This window comes from Tiliqua scincoides, chromosome 5, assembly GCF_035046505.1.
Source record: "Tiliqua scincoides isolate rTilSci1 chromosome 5, rTilSci1.hap2, whole genome shotgun sequence".
Classification (NCBI taxonomy): domain Eukaryota; kingdom Metazoa; phylum Chordata; class Lepidosauria; order Squamata; family Scincidae; genus Tiliqua; species Tiliqua scincoides.
The window spans coordinates 130950232-130978160 of NC_089825.1; the positions used below are offsets into that span (position 1 = coordinate 130950232).

The 27929-nt window shown below is 45.8% G+C and overlaps 2 protein-coding genes across 2 annotated transcripts; one reads left to right on the plus strand and one right to left on the minus strand.

The window, feature by feature from the left end:
- Positions 1 to 5791: 5791 nt before the first annotated feature.
- LOC136653536 (uncharacterized) lies at positions 5792 to 8798 on the minus strand. Its single transcript, XM_066630428.1, has 3 exons — positions 8753 to 8798; positions 8339 to 8665; positions 5792 to 6189 (listed from the first exon to the last, which is right to left on the minus strand). The coding sequence occupies exons 1-3, from the start codon at positions 8796 to 8798 to the stop codon at positions 5792 to 5794; spliced, it is 771 nt and encodes a 256-aa protein (XP_066486525.1).
- A 12126-nt stretch (positions 8799 to 20924) lies between these two features.
- Positions 20925 to 27665, plus strand: LOC136653537 (vomeronasal type-2 receptor 26-like). Its single transcript, XM_066630429.1, has 4 exons — positions 20925 to 21719; positions 22632 to 22859; positions 25222 to 25348; positions 26764 to 27665. Exons 1-4 carry the CDS (start codon positions 20925 to 20927, stop codon positions 27663 to 27665), a joined length of 2052 nt encoding a protein of 683 aa, XP_066486526.1.
- The last annotated feature ends 264 nt before the right edge of the window (positions 27666 to 27929 follow it).

The window sequence follows — 27929 nt, forward strand, 5'->3', positions numbered from 1 at the left end:
TGAGGGTGGTTTTTGCATGACTCCTCCATTGCTTTGCTTCACTGTGTCTCTCGCACAGGAATAGATGGCCGTGTCTGCAGCTGTCACAGAACTCAAGTGAAGATAGACTTCATTTTTGGAGGTGTCCCTGGAGATGACGATCCGATTGCTGAATGCAGGATTGTACTGGGTGGTGCCTCCTCGTTCAGTATCCCGAATGTAACCCAGCGATTCCAGTCTTTTTACTGGAGTCTGTCGAATCCAGATCCAGTAGGAAACACTGACCTGGGCCCCAGAGACAGCGCAGGTCAGTTTGAAGGACGCTCCAGGCTTCACCATTCCTGGGCCAGACACGGTCATCTGTGGACCGGAAAAGATGCCTGCAAAAGGAGCAGAAATATGAAGTGGGCACAGGGTCATGTATTCAGCCCATATTGTTTTTCACTATTAGCTAGGATGCAGGGCTGGGAGGATTCAACCATGCTTCAGTCTCTCCTTTCCACACCTGATTCTGAGACTCTGGATAATGTCACTTCCTTTTTATCTGGGGTAATAGCCAGGCAGAGCCCTGGGACTCTGGGCAGCGACTGATGTTTATGCTTATGTTGTGTTGTGTTGTCTTTGTATATTCCTGTTTTGTTCTGTTCTTTCTCTGTATTTTATGCCAATAAAGGTCTTACTGAACTGAAACTGTTTTTCACTAGTGACGTAATTCCTCACCTGGTGAGACACTCAGTAAGATGAGAAAAAGCACCACAGACTTCATCCCTTTTCCCTCTCTCTCTCTCTCTCTCTCTCTCTCTCTCTCTCTGGTGCAGAAGGAAGGGGTCTCAACCAGGGCATGGAGCAGACCCTGATGATGCTATTTAAACAGGAGGAGCCAGCAGTGCAGATTTGCATCAGGGGCATTGGCCAGTCCTGCACTGAAGAAGCAAAGAAGTTAAAAGGGGGAGTCTAACCAGGCTTAGTTCACAACAGATGCTGTAGAACCATGGCACCTGGTGAGCTAAAGATTGAGGGAAGCCTTCCTCTTTATCTAGCTAGGCAAAACATCCATCTGGGTCATGTACATCTCTCTTTCTGACTCAGACTTGTGCCTTAAGGTGGTGAAGATCTTACTGGAGTGTGAGGCTGACAGTCTCACTGCTTTGTCAGTCCCAGGTTCCCACTCATTTCTCACACTGCACGTGACCAAGCAATAGAATCTAGAGTTGGATTATGCAGAAGGAATACTTCTGAGGCTCGTATATCATTCTATGGGATAATGTGCACGCCTTCCCCTCACCCATTTTGCCTGCTATCGTAATGGTAGAGCTGAAAGACGACAGATGTGCTCAAACCAGACTGGCTATATGTGCTCTGTTCTATATGAGAAGTCCCCCAGGACTTCTGGGGGAAACGGTGAAGGGTCTGTGTGAGGTCTGAGTGTGGTTTCTGCATGACTGTTCCATTCCCTTGTGTCGCTGTGCGTTTTGCACAGTAATACACGGCTGTCTCTGCAGCTGTCAAAGACCTCAACTGAAGATAGACTTCATTTTGGGATGTGTCTCGGGCGATGCTGATTCGACCATTGAATGCAGGATTGTACTGGGTGGTGCCTCCTCGGGCAGTATCCCGAATGTATCCAAATGATTCCAGTCCTTTCCCTGGAGCCTGTCGGGTCCATTCCCAGTAGTAACCGCTGACCTGGGCACCAGAGACAGCACAGGTCAGTGTGATGAACTCTCCAGGCTTCACCATTCCTGGGCCTGACTCCACTAGCTGTAGACTGGAGGAGATGCCTGGAAAGAGGGGCAGAAATATGAAGTGGTCACAGGGTTATGTATTCAGTCCATATTGTTTTTCACTCATGACATAACTCCTCACCTGATGAGATGCTCAGTACAATGAGAAAAAACAACAGAGACTTCATCTTTTCTCCCTTCCACAAGGAGTCACAACCAGGGCGGGGCAGATACTGAGGATGCTATTTAAACAGGAGGAGCTTGTGGGGCAGATTTGCGTAAAAGGCGTTGTCTACTCCTTTACTAAAGAAGCAAAGGGGAAAAAAAGTCATGTCAATATCACTTGATGATTATTTCAAAGGCAAGGGACACTGGAGAACCATGGCATCTGGAACTGGTGATCTTCTTGCAATTGTTATCTGGTTCATAATTCTTCACCTGGGGAGATGCTTAAACATTGAGAAGAAACAACATGGAATTTATCCATTTTTCTTTCTTCCTTTTGAAACGGGTAAACATTTCAGAACATTTCAGGGGATGGACAGAGTGGATAGAGATATCTTTCCGCTCTCGCGTAAGACCAGAACCAGGGGACATCCACAAAAGCTGAGTGTTGGGAGAGTTAGGACAGACAGAAGACTGGAGACATTGCCTGCAAAAAAGGCAGAAATATGAGCTGGGCCCTGGATTCTTTTTGTGTTGGTTTTAATGTTTTTCATCCATTGCACAATTCTTTACCTGGTGGGACACTCAGTAAAATGATCAGTAGCAACATAGACTTCATATCTCTCTCTCTCCCCTCCCCCACGTGCAAAATGAAGGGGTCTCAACCATGACATGGAGCAACTCCAGATGTATTTATACAGGAAGAGCCTTTTGGGCAGATTTGCATAAAGAGGTTGTGCCCCTTTAAGAAGCATTCAAGAAGCATAGAGGATTAAAGAGGGAGTCTTGTTAGCAGAAGGATATTTTGATAGCAATGGATGCAGTAGAACCCCAGACCTGGATTTGGTGAGCTTCTTATGACTGGAAGACACGCTCTTCTGTGTTCATCTAGATTTTGCAAAAGTGTCATGATTTTTCCATCAGTATCATGTACATCTCTCTTTGCGAGTCAGACATGACCCAAGTGCTAGTCTATAACTTCTAACATGTTCTGTCTTGGACAATTTTTTGGAAGCCACCATAATTAACATCTCAATGACTCATTACCTGGAGAAGGAGTGGGTAGGGCTGAAAGGAAGAATGTATGAAGGCTGTCAGGGTATGCTGGGAACAGGCTGTGTTCTCTGGGAGTCTGGAGACTCTCAGGAATCTGGACCTTCTTATTTCCAGCTCAAGATGAGTGATGGGAAGGACTGTCAGCTCAATTAGAACAAATGTCCCTTGGTGCAATGCAGTAGCACCAGTGCAGTCTCCACTGCATTCAGTTCTGGAATAGAGGCTGCTGGTGGTCTCCGCAAGGGAAGAGGAGATTTGTTCCCCGCCCCCATGATAAGCCCTAGAAGCCTCTATGTAACTGCTTTTGCTTGCATAAGCAAAATAGCTGATGCAAATCCAAGTAGCCATATGTTGGAAGATCAGGCCTGGGTAGCAGGGTGTTGGGTGGTTATATTGGTGGTCAAAGAGATATACGGCCCCCAAATATGGAGAGAGTTTGAGGTCCTCACTGGGGTATGATGCTGACGGTCTCCGTTATGTTTGCTCCAGGTCCCTTGTAATTTGCACCCTGACAGCCCAACTCTATAGGAGCATAGTGCTTTGTGGAACAAATGTTATGGCTGTTGTAAAAGTGATTCTGGCAGCGCACTACTTCGGGAAGGCCAGAGTCTTCCATACTGCGTCAAAGGATTGCTGGCCAACAGAGGAAATGTATCAATGGCTTGTGCCATGGGGTTTAAGTTTTCCTTGTTCTTGCTGCCCTTAAGTCTCCTCTATATTAGGAGCCTATTTCAAAACCCTGATATGCCAAGTCCTACTCTGGGAGCTGGCAAGCTGTTAGGCTGGATTTAAGTGAGACCCCCTCCCCACCCCGATCCCCTGATAATCAGTGGAACTCCATTGTTGCAATAAAATTGGTTTATCTAAGAAATAGCCACAGTTTGGTTACAAAATAATAGAAGGCATTTAAATTAGTCAGACCGAAATGCAATTAGAAACACATCAGAATAAAGCAGCACACACAGTTTCTGTTCTCTAACACTGTAACCCGCACTCCAGACCACTAAGCCTCTGGGCCTGGGTTTCAGGCAGGTCCTTCTATCAACTCTCCTGCATTTGAAAAAGATCCAAGACATGAAGAAGGTCTGACTCTTCCCTTTTGAATGACATGATGACCCGTTCCAACCAATATGAAGGCTAGCCCCACCGAGTCTGACTGACTTATCCCTAAGGTAGGGGTGCCCAAACCCTGACCCAGGGGCCACTTGCGGCCCTTGCGGACTCCCAATCCAGCCCACGGGTAGTCCCCAGTTTCCAATGAGCCTCTGGCCCTCCAGAGACTTGTTGGAGACTGTTCTGGCCCAATGCAACTGCTCTCAGTGTGAGGGTGACTGTTCGATCTCTCACATGAGCTGTGGGACAAGGGCTCCCTCCACTGCTTGATGTTTCACATCTGTGATGTAGCAGCAGCAGAGAAGGAAAGGTCGGTCTTGTTTGAGTAAGGGCTTTTATAGGCCTTGAGCTATTGCAAGTCCTTCATTCATTCATATAAGTTCCATCTCTAATATATTCATTTATGTAAATGTATGTAAATTTATTCAAATTTGAGGTGTGAATTTTCTTTTTTTATTTCTGGCCCCTGACAGTGTCAGAGAGATTTTGTAGCCCTCCTGCCAAGAAGTTTGGACACCCCTACCCTAAGGCAATCTGCCCTTCCTCCTCCCAGCCAGATCTTGCAGGTGCTTTGAGTTAAGCTTGGCCGCTATCTTGTAGGCAGCACTGTGAGATTTGTTACCAGGGTCTGAGCTGGTCGCATCCAGACTCTGTCAAGAACTCTCGCTGCTGAAAATACTGTTGCCAGGATCATGTAACAGGAAGGTGGAATTTCGACAGGCAGGGATTTTCCTCCACAGCTGGCATATCATTCTGTGGCATTGTTGTACACCCTTAAAGGTGGGCAGGCGCTGGAGGCAGAGTCTAGGTTCGCCTCAGGTCTGAATTGAGCCAGATGTCCACACCTTAGAACAGAGAACTCTATCTTTTAATCAGAATGAAGGAGGTGCAAGGCAGGGGAGCGTCTGCAAATAACAGTATAAAGAGTTAACTCTTTGCACTGGTATTTGGAGATGCTCTCCTGCTTTGCGCAACCTGAGTTGCTGCCAAGCACAACCTGAGGAGCTCATCTGTCCCACCCCCCTTTGGCTAGCCAGCCAATCAGCTGGCAGCAAAGACCTGCTGCTGGCTGACAGGGGGTGGGGAAAGCCTGGCAATTTTTGCTAGCACGCCAGAGAGACTAGCAGTTCATATGCTTTGCTTCAAGCACTTAAAAGCTGCGTCACGTTACCCCAGCACTCTTTTCCCAAACATACAGTTTCTTGCCAACTCTTGCACATGCCCGATCTTGTCTGATCTTGGAAGCTAAGCAGGGTCAGGCCTGGTTAGTACTTGGATGGGAGACCACCTGGGAATACAGGGTGCTGTAGGTTTATGCCATAGTCTTTCGAGACTGAAGGTTGCCAACCATTGGCAAAGTTGCACAAAGGAACAGTACACCCTGCAACCTTTCTCTACTGTGGGGCTTATCTGTTGGGAAGGCTCTGGGAAGACCTTCACCTTGCTACCTTGCTGTTGTAAGTGGTTTTGCAGAAATGAGGTTAAGCTACAGAATTTTACTAGCTGCTTTTAGCAAAAAGAAAGGGGGGGTCTTCTGTTCTGAACCAAAGCTTTGAGGCCCAGAACTTAACCACTACATCTCCATATATTCCCATCACTTCCATGGCTAAGAATGACCTGGGACCCCTGTCTGTTCACAACACTCTCTTCCATCCACTCTGTCTGCTGCCATCACGAATGGGCATTTTGGCAGTGCTGACACAAGCTGGCATGTCAGACTTTTACCAGGTTAGCTATATTAACTCTGCAGGCTTCTAGGAGAAGACTGAAGGGTCTGTGCAGGCAATTGTGTCTGAGTGTGGTTTTGGCTTGAGAGCTCCATTGCTTTGCTTCACAGTGTTTTGTGCACAGTAATACTTGGCTGTGTCTGCAGCTGTGAGAGGGTTCAACTGAAGATACACTTGATTTCTGGAGGTGTCCCTGGAGATGCTGATTCGACTGCTGAATGTTGGATTGTATTGGGTGCTTCCTCCATCTGCAGTATTCTGAATGTACCCAATCCATTCCAGTCCTTTCCCTGGAGGCTGAAGGATCCAGCTCCAGTACCAGTCACTGACCTGGGCCCCATGGACAGCACAGTTCAGTTTGAAGGACTCTCCAGGCTTCAACTTGTTCGGGCCCCACTGGGTCAGCTGTAGACTGGAAACACTGCCTGCAAACAAAAGGAGAAATATGAATTGGGTACTGGATTCTTTTATGTGCTGGGCTTTTAATGCCTTTCCCACATGACATGAATCCTGACCTGGTGAGATGCTCAGCACAATGAAAAAAAGAAAAAGCACCCCAGACTTCATCACTTCTCCTTCTTTCTTTCTTTGATGCATAAGGGAGTCTCAACCAGGGCATGGAGTAGATCCTGATGATGCAATTTAAACAGGAGGAGCCAGCAGGGCAGATTTACATAAAGGGCATTGGCCAGTCCTGCACTGCAGGAGCAAAGAAGATAAAAGGGGGAGTCATGCCAAGATAGCTTGAGGATTATTTCAAAGGCAAGCAATGCTGCTGAACCATGGCTTTTGGATCTGGTGATCTTCTTCTGATCGTAAGAACTTAAGAACAGCCCCACTGGATCAGGCCATATGCCCATCTAGTCCAGCTTCCTGTATCTCACAGCGGCCCCACCAAATGCCCCAGGGAGCACACCTGATAACCAGAGACCTGCATCCTGGTGCCCTCCCTTGCATCTGACATAACCCATCTCTAAAATCATGAGGTTGCACATGCACATCATGGCTTGTAACCCGTAATGGATTTTAACTCCAGAAACTTGTTCAATCCCCTTTTAAAGGCATCCAGGCCAGATGCCGTCACCACATCCTGCGGCAAGGAGTTCCACAGACCAACCACATGCAAGTAAAGAAATATTTTCTTTTGTCTGTCCTAAATCTCCCAACACTCAATTTTAGTGGATGTCCCCTGGTTCTGGTGTTATGTGAGAGTGTAAAGAGCATCTCTCTATCCACTTTATCCTTCCCATGCATAGTTTTTGTGTGTCTCAGTCATATTCCCCCTCAGGCATCTCTTTTCTAGGCTGAAGAGGCCCAAACGCCGTAGCCTTTCCTCATAAGGAAGGTGCTCCAGAATTGTAAATGAGTTCATGATGCTTCTTCTGGGGAGATGCTTAGAAAATGAGAAGGAACTGACAGTGGTCAATGCTCTTTGCCAACATCAGAGAGAGAGAGAGAGAGAGAGAGAGAGAGAGAGAGAGAGAGAGAGGCTTTTGATCATCTTACGGAGTGTCCTACCAGGTGAAGAATTATGCAATGGGTGAAAAATATTATAAGCCCAACACATTAAAAAGTCCATTGTGGGGCCCAGGAATGGTGAAGTCTGAGAGTCCTTCAAACTGAACTGTGGTGTCTCCCATGCCTTGGTTGCTGATCACCACTGGAGCTGGAATGGACAGCATCCAGGGAAGTGGCTGGAATGGATAGGGCAGATTGGAAACCATGGGACCACTGGCTACAATCCTGCATTCAGTAGTCGAATCAGCATCACCAGGGACACACACCACAAGCATGTGTATTTTCAGTTGAACTCTGCAACAGCTGCAGATGTGGCCAAGTATTACTGTGCAAAACGCAGTTGAGTGAAGCAATGGAGATGCCGTGACAAAACCATACTCAGTCACAACTTCCTGCACTGCTCCTCCCAGAATCTGCAGAGCTAATGTAGCCAGTCTGGTTAAAGTCTGACACTCCAGATTGTTTCAGCGCGACCAAAATCTCCATCATGATGGCAGCAGTGAGGGTGGATGGAAGGAGTGTCTATTATGCTACAGTCTACGGCAGTGTTCTTGGGGTTGGGACCCCAACTGGGTTGCGAAGCCCAAGTTGTGGGGTTGCGGCAACTTACAGGAATGAAAAGGGTTGAAGACCACTGGACTAGAGCACCACCATGTAAAGGGGGAGGCATCTGGTGTCCCCCTTCAGGAACCAGGAGATGGTGTCCCAGTCCTGCTCAGATTCTGAGCAATTGTGCTAAAATAGCTTTTGCTAGTGCCAGGCTTCATGGTAACTTTCTCTGCTCTAATAAGACTAATTGGCTACAGTGAAGAGTGCTAGGAGGTCATAAGAGGGGTAGGGATTGGAGGGTGATGGGGTGGCTGTGGGCATGGGGAGATAAGGTCCTGGGAAGGGGGATGGGACTAATGAAGGAGCCCCTAGTCACATGGTTTACTTATTGATATATTACGACAAAAAGGCTAGCTATGTTCGTTCTGCAGACTTCTGGGAGAAGCAGTGAAGGGTCTATGCAGGCAGTTCTGTCTGAGTGTGGTTTTTGCACGGCAGCTCCAATGCTTCGCTCCACTGTGTCTCTGGCACAGTAATACGTGGCCGTGTCTGCAGCTGTCGGAGAGTTCAGCTGAAGATACACATGATTGTGGTGCGTGTCCCTGGTGATGCTGATTCGGCTCCCAAATGCCGAACTGTACTGGGTCTTTCCGCCATCTGCAGTATTCTGAATGCGCCCAATCCATTCCAGCCCTTTCCCTGGAGGCTGACGGATCCAACCCCAATAGTAATCACTGACCAGGGCACCAGAGACACTACAGCTCAGTTTGAAGGACTGTCCGGGCTTCACTATCCCTCCGCCCCACTGGGTCAACTGTAGACTGAAAACATCGCCTGCAAAGAAAGGCAAGAGGAATTGGGCATTGGATTCTTTCACATTATGGGTTTCTAATGCCTTTCACTCATTGTATGAATACTCACCTAGAGAGATGCTCAGTACAATGAGAAAAAGCACCACAGACTTCATCTATATTGCTTCTCCCTTTGGTGCAGAATGAAGGGGTCTCAACCAGGGCATGGGGCAGAACCTGATGATGCCATTTAAACCAGAGGAGTCAGTGGGGCATATTTGCATAAAGGGCATTGGCCAGTCCTACACTGAAGAAGCAGAGGATAAAAGAGGGTTTAGCCAGGCTTAGTTCACTGACAAAGGATGCTGCAGAACTATGGCATCTGAATCTGGTGATCTTCTTAAGATTGGGAGAAGCCTTTTTCTTTATCTAGACTGGCAAAACACCCATCTGGGTCATTTTTGCCCCTCTTTCTGACTCAGACTTGTGTCTTACGGCTATGACATTTGTCCTAACAAGGTTTTGCCAGGGAGCACTGGAAGATTCTGCTGTTAACATCCCAGTGACTCATTGCCTGATGAAGGAGAGGGTAGAAGGAAGGTTTTTGAAGGCTGTCAGGAGATGCAGGGCTGAGACCGCAATCCTATGCACCTGAGAGCATGTCCCATTGAACTCAGTGAGACTTACTTCTGTGTAGATAGGTATAAGATTGTACTGCAAGTTATCTCGGAATTCGGCATCAGGTTGCAGGGAATGAAGACAGCTGATGGGAGAGGTCTCAGGAGCTTGGAACATACAAAAGAAGAGTGTTTGGGAGGAATCCATCAATTGTCCCCTGCTCTCTAAAATCAGACTTGAACCAGACTGGCTATATGAGCTCTATAGACTTCAGGGAGAAGCAGTGAAGGGTGTGTGCAGGAGGTTGTTAGGTCTGAGTGTGGTTTTTGCATGATTGCTGTATTGCTTTGCTTCACTATGGATCTTGAACAGTAGTACTTGGCTGTGTCTGCAGCTGTTGGAGATTTCAGCTGAAGACACACAAGACTGTGTGTGGTAGGTGTCCCTGGTGATGCAGAGTGCTAGACTGTACATAGGGGTCCCACTGGTTCAAATGCGCCCCATCCATTCCAGCCCTTTCCCTGGAGGCCATCGGACCCAACTCCAGGAGGCATAACTGACCAGGCACCAGATACTGAACAGCTCAGTTTGAAGGACTCCCCAGGTGTCACCATAATGTTTTTCGCTCACTGCATAATTTCTCAGCTGGTGGGATACTCAGTAAGATGATCAACAGCCACACATTCATCTCTTTTCCTTCACTTTGTCTTCGAAGAGTTCTCAACCAGGGCACTGAGCATCTCCTGGTGATGCTATTTAAACACGAGGGGCCTGAGGAGGACATGTGCCCATTTAAGAAGCATTGAAGAAGCAGAGAGGATTAAAGAGGGACTCTTGTTAGGGTTAGCAGATGGATATTTTGACAGCAATCGATGCTGTGGAACCCCAAAATCTGAATTTGGTGAGATGCTTAAGACTGGAAGGCTTGTTCTTCTCTTTTAATATAGATTTGCAAAAGATCCGAAAGTGTCACGTACATCTCTCCTTGTGACTCAGACCCAAGGGATAGACTATAACATGGTAGTGTCTTGGACACTTTTTGGGAAACGGACTCTCAGGGACAGAGGGGGAGGTGGTATGAGTTGAGGGAGGGTGGAACGAGGCAGCAATGTGGGGAAATCAGGTCTGGGAAGGGGGCAGAGGTTGGCAGCAGTTGCAGCCACTGAATCCTAGCTCCCTTCCCAGAACTGATCCTGTGGTATGGATCCATGCATAGCTGCACCAGCAAATTTGTGGGGCAGGAGGTCTGGTCTAGAGGGTAGAGCCTCCATTTGCCTGAAGATAACATCTGAAGGTCGCCAGTTTGAGGCCACCGGCACCGTGCGACCTTGAAGCAGCTGACAAGCTGAGCTGAGCTATTCCATCTGCTCTGAGCGTGGGAGAACGGAGGCCAGGATGGAGGCCAGATCAGAACGAAACATCTGAATTGTTGTGGCTCTTGAAAGATAGAGCCTTCTTTCAATTGTAAAAATCCCTACGGGGATTTAAATTATCCTGCCTATGTAAACCGCCTTGAATAAAGTCTTGAATAAAGATCAAGAAAGGCGGTATATAAATACCTGTATTATTATTATTATTATTATTATTATTATTATTATTAGTAGTAGTAGTAGTAGTAGTAGTAGTAGTAGTATGAGTAAAGTCTCTTCTCTGCAGAGGTTCAACTAGAGGGGACCTCTGCAACTGCCCCTCTCATGGACGCAGCAGTAGCCATTTTGGTGTCACTGCACCAGAGGGGGTGGAATATATACAATTGGGCTCGGAGTATGAATGAAGTCAAAGTTTGGGCTGTACAGAGGAACTGCATCAATGGCTTGCATATCATTCTATGGGCCGTAGACTATGTGTAATACACACACTCCTTCCATCCACCCTCTCTGCCCAAAATGATGGGCATTTTGGTAGTGCTGACACAAACTGGCATGTCAGACTTTAACTAGGCGAGCTGTATTAGCTCTGCAGCCTTCTGGGAGAAGGTCTATGCAGTGAAGGGTCTACGCAGACAATGATACCCGAGTGTGGTTTTTGCATGGAAGCTCCATTGCTTTGCATTACTGTGTCTCGTGCACAGTAATACTTGGCTGTGTCTGCAGCTGTCAGAGAGTTCAACTGAAGGTACACATGATTGTGATACGTGTCCCTCGTGATACTGATCCGACTGCTGAGTGTTGAATTGTACTGGGTGGTTCCTCCTCGTGCAGTACTCTGAATGGACCCCACCCATTCCAGCCCTTTCCCTGGAGGCTGACGGATCCAACCCCAATAGTGATCACTGACCAGGACACCAGAGACACCACAGCTCAGTTTGGAGGACTCCCCAGGCTTCACGCTCCCTCCGCCCCACTGGGCCAACTGGAGACTGGAGACGTTGCCTGCAAACAAAGGCAAAAAAAAAAAAATGACTTGGGCTTTGGATTCTCATTATGTTGGGCTTATAATACCTTCACCCAATGTGTAATTCTTCACCTGGTGGGACACTCAGTAAGATGATCGACAGCCACACAGACTTCATCTCTTTTCCTGCCCTTGCTCTCCCTGGTGCAGAATGTAGAGATCCCAGCCAGGGCATGGAATGACCCTGGATGATGCTATTTAAATAGGAGGAACCTGTGAGGCAGATTTGCATAAAAGGCACATGCCCCTTTAAGAAGCACTGAAGAAGCCGAGAGGATCAAAGAGGGAGTCTTGCTAGGGTTCACAGAAGACCATTTTGGGAGCAATGGATGGTGTAGAATGTCAACATCTGGATTGACGGGCTTCTTATGACCGTCACATTCAAGACAGAATGTTCTTCTGTACACTTCTAGATTTGCAAAAGGCCCATCAGTATGATGCATGTCTGTCTTTGTGACTCAGAACAGATCCTAGGGCTATGATATGTCCCAACAAGGTTTTGTCTTGGAGGATTGCTTGGAAGCTGCCATAATTAACATCTCAATGACTCATTAACTGAAGAAAGTGGATAGGAGTGAAAGGGAGAATGTCTGAAGGCTGATGGGATACAGGACACAGTCCAATTCTCTGGGACTCTGGCACCAGGTTGTAGGGCACCAAGATAGCTGATGGGAGGGGAGGACTCCATAAGAACATAAGAAGAGCCTACTGGATCCAGCCAAAGGCCCATCTAGTTCAGAGTGTATCTTCCAGCGGCCCACCAGAATGCCTCAGGGGGAATTCAACAAGATACCTGTATGGGAGAAGGCAACCCTTCAAGAATCTGTATCGGGCTTCAAGGGCACCAACCAGCACCTTGAATTGGGCCTGGAAGCACACCAGCAACCAGGTTGGCAAAGCAGGGGACTGAGGCATTTGGATCAACAGACCCCAGGAAGGATTTGGGTTGCTGCAGTCTGTACCGATTGAATTGGAAATCAAGGTCCGCAATGGCACCCTGACAGACTGTGGTTGATCCCCCAGTGCAAATTCACCCCCCACTACTCGCCTGGGGCTAACGGAGCCTTGCGCAATCCAAGGCTGCGTTGGGGAAGCCTCTCTTAGGTTCCCCAACGCTATAAACTGTGCTTCTGGGAAACCAGAAGCGCAGTTTCCGACCCCCAATCGGGAGCTTCAGAGAGGCTTCCGTGGGGTCCTAAAGCCTTGCGCCTGGGGCATTTGCCCCATATAACATAATTCGAGGTCCGCAACTGACCCACTTCTAGAGGCTGCATGGATGGGTGGGCTATGGTGTACTTTGCACAACCAGTTCTGGGTTAAAGACATCACTGCACAATGAACTCTTCCAGAATTTTCATTTTAAAAATGGTTCTGTGAATTATTGCAAATTTTAATATTTGGAAATTTAAGCTTTTGGATTCAGTGAATTCAGAAAGCCTTATTGTGGATTTTGTTCCCTTTCTTTGAAATGCAAGAGGCAGGTGTCTAGCCTAGAAAAGAGGCGCCTGAGGGGGGACATGATTGAGACATAAAAAGCCTGAGGGGGGATGGACAGAGTGGATAGAGAGATGCTCTTTACACTCTCACATAACACCAGAACCAGGGGACATCCACTAAAATTGAGTGTTGGGAGGGTTAGAACAGACAAAAGAAAATATTTCTTTACTTGCATGTGGTTGGTCTGTGGAACTCCTTGCCACAGGATGTGGTGATGGTGTCTGGCCTGGATGCCTTTAAAAGGGGATTGGACAAGTTTCTGGAGGAAAAATCCATTACGGGGTACAAGCCATGATGTGTATGCGCAACCTCCTGATTTTAGAAATGGGCTATGTCAGAATGCCAGATGCAAGGGAGGGCACCAGGATGCAGGTCTCTTGTTATCTGGTGTGCTCCCTGGGGCATTTGGTGGGCCGCTATGAGATACAGGAAGCTGGACTAGATGGGCCTATGGCCTGATCCAGTGGGGCTGTTCTTATGTTCTTGTGTTCTTATGTCCTGCCTCAGTTGCTTCATCCCCCAACTAGTCCTTTCATTCACAATTTCCTTTATCTCATTCACACCCATCTGTGCCCAACCAGCCTCTGAACCATTGACCAGTTTCCTGCTCTAACTGTGGGAGGAAACAGACAGTCCTGAGGAGAGGAGAGGCAGGAGGGGCAAAATCCCTGGGGCCTGGGCTTCCAGGGGGCCTGGGCCATTACTAAACAAAATTTATTACAAAATAAATGTGGGTACCTCAACGTCAGACTATCCAGGGCTGCATTTCCACCACAGCTTTAATCCACTTTTATGCTATTATGCCAATGCATTATGGAGGGTAACGCTATCATAGGGATGTCAATTCATACAGAGGGCTGAAGTCAGCATTCATGATGCCTCCTGAGGGCCAGAAGGTGACATCATTAATCAGAAAGTGATATCATTAATCAGAAAGTGACATCATTAATCAGAAAGTGACATCGTTCAGCAGATGATGGCCAGAAATAAGCACTTCGTTCTCACATAGAAAGCTCTCAGATTCCTTAACAAACTACAGTCCCCCCATAATGCATCGGGGAAATAGAAGTGCATTGAAAGAGGATTAAAGCTGTCGTGGAAATCAAGCCCAGGTCTTCTCCATATGCACCACGGTGTATTAGTACAATGCACATATGAGCAAGTGAAATTGACACCCTCACACCAGAACGACTGGGCCCAAGTAGTAGGTCACCCAGTTCCGTTCACATAATTTCCACCTCCCAATAGTCAGCTCCTAGTTTAGTGTGTGTCTAGAACAGGGGTGCCCAAACCCCGGCCCTGGGGCCACATGCAGACCTCAAGGTCTCTCAATGTGGCCCTCAGGAAGCCCCCAGTCTCCAATGAGCCTCTGGCCCTCCAGAGATTTGTTGGAGCCTGCACTGGCCCGACGCAACTTCTCGCAGCGTGAGGGCGACTGTTTGACCTCTCACATGAGCTGTGGGATGAGGGCTCCCTCCACTTCTTGCTGTTTCACATCTGTGATGCAGTAGCGACAGCAAAGGAAAGGCCAGCCTTGCTTTGTGCATGGCCTTTTATAGGCCTTGAGCTATTGCAAGACCTTCATTCATTCATATAAGTTCGTCTTTAATATATTCATTTATGTAAACTTATGTAAATTTATTCAAACTTTAAATGTAAATTAATTCTTTTTCCCCCCGGCCCCCGACACAGTGTCAGAGAGCTGATGTGGCCCTCCTGCCAAAAACTTTGGACACCCCTGGTCTAGAACACATGGCACTGGATCAAGTTGACATGTATCTTGGCATTGCTTGAAGGTGAAATTAACAGGTTAGAGGACGAATATAAGACTGGAACACAGAAGAGAAAAGAGAAACATAAAATAAAATATTAAAAAGGCCAGGCAAGTTGACTTCACCTGGGCTTTGTTTCAAAATCATCACACAGTAATGAGGGAGAGAGTGAAACCCAGTTATTGGACGCCCGTGCATTTTTTGAAGAAGAAAACACACATGAGGAGGACTTTGCTGAGGTAGAAGAAAAGAAACCCAGTAGCATTCCTCAGAGTAAGGATGTCAGAGGGTGGTGGGGATGAGTGTGCTAGAGGAAGGGTGGGGAAGGGGGCCTAATCAGGCATCTTGCCCTGGGCCCAATGCCAGCTGCCGGCAGCCCTGCAAACAGAAACAGAGCAGGTTTCCTGCCCAAGGTTAATGTTGAAAACCCCAAGAGAGGGAGGTGCCACTTTGCTAAGTGTTTGGGGGTGACAAGGTGCCCTAGCCAGATATCTGAGACAGATGTGACATCTGCAAAGATGAGAGAGAGAGAGAGAGAGAGAGAGAGAGAGAGAGAGAGAGAGGTGTTGAATTAATGAATAATTCTTTAAGGCTGCCTTATTAAATGCAGTGGGACTTGATACTCAGTACACATGCATAAGGCAGTGTAGAGGAACAGCATTGGTGTAGCACTTGAGTGTTTGAGAAGGACACACAGGATTGTTATGGACATCTACCTGAACTTTTCCACAGCACGCCACTACTTTTCCATACAGCAGCGTTTCCTGAATCTGCCCCATCAGGTTATTCCGAAACTGGACTTGATTTTGCTTTGCATGTGGAAAGGCCGACAACAGCAACGTATATTTGAAGAACATCAGACCTTTGTCAGTTCCAGGAGGCTGAGAACAAATGGCTTGCATCATGGCACAATCTTATGTTTGTTTGCTCGGAAATAAACTTCACTATGTTCAATAGGACTTAATCCCAGGTAAGTGTGTATAGGATTGCAGCCTAAGGGCCCAATCCTATCCAATTTTCCAGTGCTGGTGCAGTGGTGCAAATGGGGCACGCACGGCATCCTGTGGTGGGGAGGCAGTCACAGAGGCCTCACCAAGGTATGGGAACATTTGTTCCCTTACCTTGGGGCTGCATTATTGTTGCACCAGGGCTGGAAAGATGGATAGGATTGGGCCCTAAGTAAGTTCATAGCAGGTGAGATTCCAACCAGGGAAGATCCTATTCACAGTTACCCACTGTGCTACATTCACCCCAGTGTGCCTAATGTTTTCAATTACGTTGAGGACCCATAGAAGGATGTACAAAGAGAAATCTAATTTATAGGCCAAATTCAAGTCATGTTACTGTGATTACTATCCATCCAAACATCCTTCCACTCCATCTCTTTGCCCATCCTTTAAACTTGGGGTGGCAGAAGTCTGGTTTTGATGGAAACTTCTTCTGAATAAGGTGTGTAGGATCATCCTGTATATTGGCTTGAGGCTCTTGTTTAACTGGTTGATGAATAATGACCATCATTTGCATTCTCTGCCTCTGTCAAGACAGAGTTCCACTGGGCTTCCACTAGGACTTGTGCTTTCTGTAAAAGCTTCAGCATCAAGCCCTATGTAAGTCAGTGCAGTGACATACAAAGAGAACTAGACTAGATTTGACCAGATGGAGAGTGAAGTAGAAAAAAATGGAAGAACATAAGAACAGCCCCACTGGATCAGGCCATAGGCCCATCTAGTCCAGCTTCCTGTATCTCACAGCGGCCCACCAAATGCCCCAGGGAGCACACCAGATAACAAGAGACCTCATCCTGGTGCCCTCCCTTGCATCTGGCATTCTGACATAGCCCATTTCTAAAATCAGGAGGTTGCACATACACATCATGGCTTGTACCCCGTAATGGATTTTTCCTCCAGAAACTTGTCCAATCCCCTTTTAAAGGCGTCCAGGCCAGATGCCGTCACCACATCCTGTGGCAAGGAGTTCCACAGACCAACCACACGCTGAGTAAAGAAATATTTTCTCTTGTCTGTTCTAACTCTCCCAACACTCATTTTTAGTGGATGTCCCCTGGTTCTGGTGTTATGTGAGAGTGAAGAGAGAGAAGGTAGATCAGTGTATGGAGAACAATGGACATTTTATAGATAGGTACTTGAGTGTATGTTTAGGAAGATGGGGGGCAGGGGGAATAATTGACCAGTTTAGTTTCCAGCAGACATTTCAATCATACTTTTATTATTGATGTGTATCCCCAGTTCAGTTGGGTACATCATGGTGGTCTACACTTTTTCCATTTTCCACTGGTGTCCTTTCTTGCTGAACATGAGAAGTTTTTGCAAGAGTGCTAGTCCATGAGCCACAGTGATGTACTGCCATACAAAAACTCTCTGAGTACGTGATAGAAGATGTGTGTGTGTGTGTGTGTGTGTGTGAGAGAGAGAGAGAGAGAGAGAGAGAGAGAGCCAATGTAGTAGAATGGTGCAGAGGGAGGTCAATGATGGGGGGTTGGGTTGGGCAGATCAGGCCAAGATCAGGGTGTGAATGATGGTATTGGCACACACTCTGTCCTATTCCCATTCCCGAACTTGACGAGCCTGTGTGAATAAAACTGGAACTTGTGCCAGCTGGCACAGGTCCAAGTTGACCCATAGCATTTGCTGGGACTTACCCAGGGAAAAGGGCACATGTTATTGCACTCAAGAGCAGTGCTTGGATCTGGGGGGGGGGGGGGAGAGAGAGATTTGCTAGGAGACCAAACTTTGCAGAGATAATAATTTCCTCTTCAATTATCTAAATTGCAGTACTTACTGCTCCCTGCCAAAGCTTCAAGATATTCCCAGAAGGTCCTAGCAAAACAATCCAGAAGTAAATCTGAAAGCCATTATAAACCCCCCTTCATTTATACTGCTGAGTGTTGTGACACGGGTGTAGAGATAGGCAGAGAGGGCTCAGTCACGGTGACTCTGGCACTTTCCTTATGAGGTTTTGTTTTCAAATCTTGGGGGTTGTTTCAGGCTGGCTTCCTAACTTTGTTGCTGTTAAAACAAAAGCCAGTAGATTTCTCTGCGTGAAGCAGATTCTCAATGCTGGCTGCCTTCCAAAGGGGCTCAATCAAACTCTGCTGGTGCCAGCGGAGAGACTGTAGATTGAGCAACATGACGGTTTGTGCGTAAAGACCATTTTTGTGTCTGATGGTGGTGGTGTTGCTGCTCCTGTTGTCTCGCATCGTGTGCAAAGTCGAGACTATCAAGTGCCCTGGGAATGATCCCATCCCAGTTCTACACGAGTGGTATCAGCCTGGTGACCTCCTCGTTGGTGGGGTTGCTTCTCAGATTGTTTACATTTTCAACAAAGTGTCCTTCAATGTTCAGCCTGCTGAGGAGCTGGGTACTGATTTTCCAATGTAAGGAATAATAATTTTTTTTTTCCCCTTTTCCTCCTATGTCCGGTGAGCTCAGAAACCTAAAAAATAGAACGTGGAAAAATATACTTATTAGGACATTCTTTCCTATGCATGTATGTATTGTGGGTTTAGGCTGTCAAGGTCCATGGTGTACCCCTTCTTGCAGTTTATATTACAGTTATTATTTTAAAACATCCACATGAATTAAACTCTTCACCATCCACTTGGAAGGAGGTCAGTGAAAGAGGCAGAAATACCTGTCTTCACTGGCCCTCTTACACTGTGAGAACCATAACTGAGAAGTTCCCTCCCTCTCTTATCTCAGGTTGGGCTGGGAACTATGGTGCCCCCAAAGTGGAGGGAAGGGCTTGGGCAATTTCATAGAAAGGAAATGGGGTTTCTGAGATAGTTATTTTATTTTTTAGATTCATATAGACCAAGAGATCCTCAGAACATCTTATCACACTTTCACACCACAGTTTCTGCTTTCCGGGAAGCAGAGCATGACTGATGCTCTTCTGCTTGGAAAGCCTTCATTTTGTAGACATATACTTGAACTGGAGAGTGCTCTCTACTACCTTTCTCCTAATCCCAAACCATTGATAGCTTTATAGGCCAAATCTTGCACCCTGAGCTGAGTTCAGAGGCAAACTGCAGCCTAGAAAAGAGACACCTGAGGGGGGGACATGATTGAGACATACAAAATTATGCAGGGGATGGACAGAGTGGATAGGGAGATGCTCTTTACACTCTCACATAATACCAGAACCAGGGGACATCCACTAAAATTGAGTGTTGGGCGGGTTAGGACAGACAAAAGAAAATATTTCTTTACTCAACATGTGCTCGGTCTGTGGAACTCCTTACCGCAGGATGTGGTGCTGGCGTCTAGCCTAGACGCCTTTAAAAGGGGATTGGACAAGTTTCTGGAGAAAAAACCCATTACGGGGTACAAGCCATGATGTGTATGCGCAACCTCCTGATTTTAGAAATGGGTTATGTCAGAATGCCAGATGCAAGGGAGGGCACCAGGATGAGGTCTCTTGTTATCTGGTGTGCTCCCTGGGGCATTTGGTGGGCCGCTGTGAGATACAGGAAGCAGGACTAGATGGGCCTATGGCCTGATCCAGTGGGGCTGTTCTTATGTTCTTATGTTATGTTAAACTAGTAACTGTTGCAGCAGATGAAAAATTGGTGTAATAAGGTCCGAATGGGCACTTTTATGTCATAATCCTTGTAGCTGTATGTGGACCAAATGCATTTTCTGTACTGTCCTCAAGGGCAGACCCACAGAAAGTACACGGGAATAATCCAAGCTAGAGGGAACAACAACATGAATGACTCAGGCCCAGTTTGATCTATCTATTGATAGGATAGCATGCACTGCAGAGGTGTGTCTGAATAAGCCTGTCATTCCCTTTGCAGTTTCGTGACCAAGTTCTACCAACACATCCTGGCCTTGGCATTTGCAGTAAATGAGATCAACAAGAATCCCAAAATCTTGCCCAATGTCACACTTGGGTTCCACATCTATGACAGCTATTATGATGCAAGGATGACCTACCGAGCCACTCTGGACCTTCTCTTCAAATCACATCGATTTATCCCAAACTATGAATGCAGTACCCAAAAGAATGTTGTAGCCATCATTGGAGGACTCGGCTCTGATACCTCCGTCCACATGGCAGACATCTTGAGTCTCTACAAAGTTCCACAGGTAGGATTTGTTATGTGGATTCTTATATATTATACACTTGGTGGATAAAGTTTTTTCCCCTCTTACACAACACCAGAACCAGGGGACAGACACTAAGACTGAGTGTTGGGAGAATTAGAGCAGACAAAATAAAATATTTCTTTATCCAGTGTATAATTAGTCTGAGGAACTCCTTGCCACAAGATGTGGTGTTGGCATCTGGTCTGGGTGCCTTCAAAAGGGGATTGGACAAATTTCTGGAGGAAAAGTCCATCACAGGTCACAAGCTATGATGGGTATGTGCAACCTCCTGATTTTAGAAGTAGGCTATCTCAGAATGCCAGGCGCAGGGGAGTGCAGCAGGATTTAGGTCTCTTGTGCACTCTTTGTGGCATGTGGTGGGCCACTGTGAGATACAGGAAGCTGGGCTAGATGGGCCTTTGGCCTGATCCAGTGGGGCTCTTCATATGTTCTTATGTACGTCTTGCTATTCTGGGAGTGATTTTGAGGTAAATAAGAAGAAGGAGGGACAAAGAACAGGAATTTTGTCTGAAAAGAATACAGTTAGAACAAAGCCAGTTGTCTCAGAAAAGGAATTAATTGGTACATTCCATAACTTTTAGCCCATTTTTTGCATTGACTAGTTCCAAGAACCAGTATGATGTCCTTTTTTTCCCCACACTGAGAAAGTTCAGGCAAATGGATAAATGAATTTCAGGAATGCTAAACTTGAAAATTCAAGTTTTTATTCAAGTCATTTGGTTTTTAGCTTGACAAATAGTCACTGGGCAAAAAGGCACTGAATAAACATATTCACTGAGACATTCCTCATAACAGCTGTATAAATTTATCAGTGTTTTCCTTTTAGCTCACTTATGGCCCATTTGCCCCGGATGAGAGTGACGCAAAACAGTTGTCTCCCTTTTACCGCATGGTCCCGAACGAAGCACATCAGAACCAGGGCATCATCCTATTGCTTAAGCATTTTGGATGGAATTGGGTGGGGCTCTTTGTGGTGGATGACGAGAGCGGAGACCACTTCTTGCAGGCCCTAGAGCCATTGCTTTCCCAGCATGGAATCTGTTCATCCTTCACTGAAAGAATCAAACGACAAGCCCAGTTGAATCCTATGGGTGAAATTAATGACATGGTAGAGAGCGTATCTCAGCCTTTCACGGATCTCAGAACCAATGCATATGTTGTCTATGGAGAAACATTGTCCATTATGTGGCTGAGCTATTTCTTGCTTCTAGGTGCTCCTGGCTATAGTGAAACCACCTCCCTTGAAAAGGTGTGGATTATGACAGCCCAAACAGATTTCGCACTAACCGCTCTGCAAAAGGGCTCTGATCTGAAGTTTTTCCATGGTGCCATTTCTTTCACTGTTCACGCCCATGAACTTCCAGAGTTCCTGAAATTTCTTCAGGTCATAAAACCTTGCTGGACACAGGGAGATGGGTTTCTCAAGGACTTCTGGGAGCAGGCCTTTGACTGTACATTTCAGTGTCCGCCAACGAGAGATGATGAAATATGCAGTGGGGAGGAGAGGTTGGAGACCCTTTCTGGGGTTGTCTTTGAAGCACGCATGACTGGCCACAGCTACAGCATCTATAATGCTGTCTATGCTGTGGCACATGCTTTGCACACCATGTACTCATCTAGATTCAATTACAGAGCAATGGTGGAACATGAAAGACCTGAACTTCAAAATTTACGGCCTTGGCAGGTAGCTATGACTACACTGTATCTGTACAAGGTGGGGATATTTTTATATTATTTGTTTACTTTTCACATTTGCACGCCACCTGTCATCCAAGGAACTCAGATAGTTCCTTATCTCCTTTTGTCATCACCACAACCTTGTAAGGTAGGTGAGGCTGAGAGAGAATGACTGGCCCAATGGCACCCAGAAAGCGTCATGGCTGAGTGGGGATTTGAACCTGGCTCTTCCAGGTTTAAGTTCACCAGAAACACTATATCATCATGGCTCTCCATTGCTAGGATGCACCGCTTTCCATCTGAATCTGTTGGCAACCTTCAGTCTCGGAAGACTATGGTATCGCGCTCTGGATGGTGGTTCTGGCACAGCGTCCAGTGTGGCTGAAAAGGCCAATTCGGGAGTGACAATCCCTTCCACACCGGGAGCAAGTGCAGTCTGTCCCTGGTCTGTCTCCCTGGCTATGGGCCTTCCTTCTTTGCCTCTTTGCCTCAGACTGTTGGCCAAGTGTCTCTTCAAACTGGGAAAGGCCAAGCTGCACAGCCTGCCTCCAAGTGGGCCGCTCAGAGGCCAGGGTTTCCCACCTGTTGAGGTCCACTCCTAAGGCCTTCAGATCCCTCTTGCAGATGTCCTTGTATCGCAGCTGTGGTCTACCTGTAGGGCGCTTTCCTTGCACGAATTCTCCATAGAGGAGATCCTTTGGGATCCGGCCATCATCCATTCTCACGACATGACCAAGCCATCTGAATCACTGGAATTGATATTGTACCCTTCAACCATTGACAACAAGTACTTGTTCATCTGCTCTCCTTTCCTGGCAACTCTTGGAAAAGAGAAGCTCAGTTCTCACAAGAGAGATTTGCAAGATTTGGAAATCAGTCACAGTCTTACTCATTGCTTTCTTTTTCTTTTCATAACTAGATTCATCCTCTGCTTCAGGGCGTTACCTTTAACAACTCGGTTGCAGAAACAATGTCCTTTAATGAGGACCAGGAAATGGGAGGTGGATTTGACATAACGAACACACTCATGTTCCCAAACAACTCCTTCTATAAAGCGAAAGTTGGGAAGCTGGATCCCAGTGACCTTGAAGGCAAAGCACTCACCATTAATGATGATTTGATTATGTGGCCCAGACGTTTTAACCAGGTATAGATACCAGGCTGTGCTTGGAAGTTTTTTTTCTTTTCTCCTGATGGGTAATTTGGGAGGCCAAATTTTTCTTTTCCTGAATCACCTGATCCCATCAATCATTTTATAAGAAAGTCAGTGCCACTTGTCCCATAGAAACATTAAGAGTGAAGTAACATTTCAGTGCTGCAGAAAAGTCTGTTCCTTGCTACATTTTGCATCGTAAGAAAGTACCTTCTAAGCATCCCTAAAATCAGTGAGACAATTTAATCGTTTCCAACTTGCACAGGATTGAGGAACTCTAATTTTCTTAGGATACAACCCACTCTCAGTATTTCTAATGCTTTTTATTGCATACCAATAGAGCTGTAATGAAGCCAGATAAGATTTCTTCGTAAGTCACCATCAGTAGCCATCTCTCCTTTCTGGCTACTGGCTATTAGGTCTGTAAGTGGTTATTTCTATGTGATACAGCATTTGTGTTGATCAGGGGTTTCAACATCAGGGCTCCTGGACCTTTAACAACTGTGTAAAAGAGGGAATTTCAGCATTGCAGCTGGTCATCTCATGCAACTTGGCACCCGGGGCTTGCGGCCCCCAGTCATAAGAACATAAGAACAGCCCCACTGGATCAGGCCATAGGCCCATCTAGTCCTGCTTCCTGTATCTCACAGTGGCCCACCAAATGCCCCAGGGAGCACACCAGATAACAAGAGACCTCATCCTGGTGCCCTCCCTTGCATCTGGCATTCTGACATAACCCATTTCTAAAATCAGGAGGTTGCGCATACACATCATGGCTTGTACCCCATAATGGATTTTTCCTCCAGAAACTTGTCCAATCCCCTTTTAAAGGCGTCTAGGCTAGACGCCAGCACCACATCCTGTGGCAAGGAGTTCCACAGACCAACCACACGCTGAGTAAAGAAATATTTTCTTTTGTCTGTCCTAACCCGCCCAACACTCAATTTTAGCGGATGTCCCCTGGTTCTGGTATTATGTTAGAGTGTCCCTCCATTTGCACACCATGGACAGTTCTGGGGCTTTCTAGAAACCCAGTCCCCATTGACTCTAATGGGACTTACTTCTGAGTAGACATACATAGGATTGGACTGCCAGTCAGCTGATCACAACTTATTATTATTATTATTATTATTATTATTATTATTATTATTATTATTATTATTATTATTATTATTATTATTATTAACAACAGTATTTATATACCACTTTTCAACTAAAGTTCACAAAGCAGTTTACAGAGAGACAAGGTAGAATTAAAGAAAGAAGATGAATTAACTTATAAATATGACTGGTTCGGTTACAGGCAGATCAAAGCTCTATTTGATGCAGATAAGAGAACTGTTGGTTTTAGGCAAAAAAAAATTCTGAACTGGAGGAGTTGTTATTGGGAGAAAAAAAAAAGCAAAACTCAAAGATTTATAGATTGATAAACGAGTGGTACACTGCAGATGAACTTATAAAAGTACAAATGGTGAAGTGGGCAGTGAATGTAAATAAAGAAATAAAGATGACAGCTTGGGAACATCTTTGGAAGAAGTCATTAAAGATTTCGCTATGTAATAATATAAATGAAAACTGTTACAAAATGATATACAGATGGTACTTAACTCCAAAAAAATTAGCGAATATGAATAACAAGTTATCAAACAAATGTTGGAAATGCCATGAACATGAGGGGTCATTCTACCATATGTGGTGGACGTGTAAAAAAGCAAAACATTTCTGGTCAGAAATACATATAGAGGTTACGAAGGTACTAAGGTATACAGTTTATAAAAGTCCAGAATTGTTTCTGTTAGGTTTAAATCTGGAGAAAATACTAGTTAATGATAGAGCCTTATTATGGTATATGGTGACTGCAGCAAGGATGGTATATGCAAAGTACTGGAAACAAGATAAAGTCCCCGATATAGACGAATGGTTACAAAAGATGATGTATATAATGGAAATGGATAAGCTCTCGAGAAGTTTGAATGAGGAAATGTCAGAGAAATTTTACTTGGAATGGCATAAATTTAAAGTTTATTTGGAGAAAAATTGGGAGGTTAGGGGTCTATTATGGTTATTTGAATGATAATAAGAGCTATATAATGAACAAGAGTTTAGCTTGGTAATAAATAAATTTGGTATAATTTAGCCTGGTATAAATAATTAAATTTGCAAATGGTAAAAGACGCTGTGGGAAGTCCGAGGTGGGGAGGTAGGTGGGGAGTGGAAATGGGATAAAGGTAATGATTGAAATGAAAATTGTTGATTTGGATTTATTGAAGATACAATGTATTGTGATAATCTCAATAAAAATGTTAAAAAAAAAAAAAAAAAGAGGAAAAAAAATCATTCCCTTATTTGTTGATAGGTGGTACCTGTTTCTTTGTGCTGTGATGTCTGCCAGCCTGGTCAGGAGAAGAAAAAGGAGGAAGGGAAGAAATTTTGCTGCTATTATTGCGCTCCGTGTCCAGATGGGAAGATTTCAAACCAGAAGGGTAGATGAACTTTTCCTGCATATCACATGAATTCAGGTGGCGGGTTACCAAGTGGTACCTTATCATATCTGATAAGCATCATGCCTGATGCTTGTCTGTGTTAGCCTCTGCGGAGGATGCAATATTTTTGCACAGTATCAGAAATCTGAAGAAGCATCAAGCAATCAATCAAACAGTGCCATTTCACAGATTGAGTTGCAGTTTTCTAAATGGGGACAATTGGGGGATGCAATGTGTGAACCAGGCTCCCAGAACTGAGAAATCCAAAATTCCAGCAGGGGTCACAGTTCTCTGGGTTGATCAACAAGTCAGAATGGCTTGTGGCTTCTTTCACATCATTGCCTGTGGAAACAGATCCTTCAGTGTCTTCAGAACAGGCCTGATCATCTTGAGTTTGGAAAGTGCTGGCACAATGTGTGATGATGGCCACATGCAGCTCTCCATTTATTGATTTTTTTTTTTTTCATTGTAACTATGCTGGTACAAGTCAATTGGAATTGCAAGCAAATATCACTGCACACAGAGTATGTATGCGTCACCCACATATATGTTAACTAAGAGCCCCATCTTATGGGCATGTTGCACCACCAGAACTTGCATTCTGTGTTTTGCAACTGCTGTAAACCGTGTTGTACCACCAGAACACAAGTTCAACATGATTTACAGCAGCTGCAGAAACATGATGCACCATTCAAGACAATCCGGTTGCCTCTGCAAGGAGCCAATGGTTGTGCACTAGGAAAAGTTCTGGCACTGGTAAGTCAGCGTGGTGGAGTGAGCAGGGGAAGGGGTGAGAGGAATGGGGTGAGGAGGAATGGAACAGAGACTGAGGCAGGGAGAAGGGTGTGCAAGGACAGGAAGGGGGCTGTTAGTGATAGTGGCACCATTGATAGTTGTTCTTGGCTTTCCTGGTTCACTCAGATTCACCTTCCCAGGTTCACTCAGATTTGTGCCAGAAATATTGCTTGAGTACACCCATTAGGGCAGTGGAGGCTTACCTCCGGCCAAGGGAACATAGGTCCCTATCCTGGAGGAGACCTCTGAGATCTCCAATGGTGCAGTGGTGCGGGGCGGGGGGGGGGTGAGGTTAAATAGGATTGTAAAAGTCACTTACTTAAAAGAAAGTTTACTTCTTTTCCAGTGTTTGTTGAGGATAACACAAAGATAAAAAAGATAAACAAAGAATAAAATAAAGTCAGTATGCATTAAATTTGACGTAGTGTGAACGTATAGTAACATAGGAAGTAGTAAGAGGATATACAACACTGTACACAGAACCAGCAGTTAGAATTCAGTATGAACACAAGATTCTGTGCTACTTCTGCTCTTCGGGGTCATTATGAGAATCAATCCAATGTCAGACAATGATCGGCACACCATTTGGCTCTCTCCTGTTTTTTATTTTCCCCCCGTAGATATGGACGACTGTTTCACGTGTCCAGGAGATCAATATCCTAGTAAGGACCATGATCGATGCATCCCTAAAATTCAAAGCTTTCTGTCTTTTGAAGAACCTATGGGGATCGGTTTAACCTCTCTTGCTGTTTCTGGTTCCCTGATCACAGCTTTGGTGCTTTGGACTTTTATTAAGCACAAAGAGACTCCCATAGTCAAAGCTAACAACCAGGATATCACTTACACACTCCTTGCCTCTCTCCTACTCTGCTTCCTTTGTGCTCTGTTATTTCTCGGACGTCCAAGGAAAGCAACCTGCCTTCTCCGACAATCTGCTTTCGGCATCATCTTCTCAGTGGCTGTTTCTTGTGTGTTGGCCAAAACCATCACTGTGGTTGTCGCTTTCATGGCCACCAAGCCAGGATCCAGCATGAGGAAGTGGATGGGAAAAAGACTGGCCTACTCCATTGTCCTTTCCTGCTCCCTGATCCAAGCAGGCATTTGTGGGGGGTGGCTGGCAACCTCCCCCCCATTCCCCGATTTAGACATGCAGTCACTGGCTGGTGAGATCGTAGCAGAATGCAATGAAGGTTCTATCATCATGTTTTATCTTGTGTTGGGCTACCTGGGACTTCTCTCCATCATCAGCTTCACGATGGCTTTCTTGGCCAGGAAGTTGCCTGATACTTTTAATGAAGCCAAACTCATCACCTTCAGCATGCTGATCTTTTGCAGTGTGTGGTTGTCTTTTGTCCCCACCTACCTGAGCACCAAAGGGAAGTACATGGTGGCTGTGGAGATCTTCTCCATCTTGACTTCAAGTTTTGGGTTGCTGGGCTGCATCTTCTTCCCCAAATGCTACATTATTTTGCTGAGACCTGAGTTGAACAGCAGGGAGCAGCTAATAAGGAGAAAGAATTAATAGTTTGGGTTACTCAAACCTACCTACCCCTTCTCCCCCTGCTGATGGAGGTGTGCTGAAGGAGTACGTACTGTATCCTAGGGTGGGGGTAGTTCCAGAGGTCTCCTCAAGGCATGGGAACTTTTGCTGCCTTGCCCAGGGGAGACCCTCGGCTTTCTCTATGTGTTTCCTTGGCCCTGCACCAGTTATTTTGCTAGTGCAAAACTGAGGAGGGTAATGGCAGTAGAAAAGAGGGGGATAGGATAAAGTCACACGTCAGCCAGT

Excerpts from the sequence above, each read along its gene's own strand:
- LOC136653537 (XM_066630429.1), top strand. The coding sequence starts at position 20,925 with ATGGTCCCGAACGAAGCACATCAGAACCAGGGCATCATCCTATTGCTT. Across the intron at positions 22,860-25,221 it reads GGCCCAGACGTTTTAACCAG|GTGGTACCTGTTTCTTTGTG; the intron begins GTATAGATACCA and ends ATTTGTTGATAG. Across the intron at positions 25,349-26,763 it reads GAAGATTTCAAACCAGAAGG|ATATGGACGACTGTTTCACG; the intron begins GTAGATGAACTT and ends TTCCCCCCGTAG.
- LOC136653536 (XM_066630428.1), bottom strand. The coding sequence starts at position 8,798 with ATGAAGTCTGTGGTGCTTTTTCTCATTGTACTGAGCATCTCTCTAG. Across the intron at positions 8,666-8,752 it reads TGTACTGAGCATCTCTCTAG|GCGATGTTTTCAGTCTACAG; the intron begins GTGAGTATTCAT and ends CTTTCTTTGCAG. Across the intron at positions 6,190-8,338 it reads CAGAGACACAGTGGAGCGAA|GCAGTGTTTCCAGTCTACAG; the intron begins GCATTGGAGCTG and ends TTTTGTTTGCAG.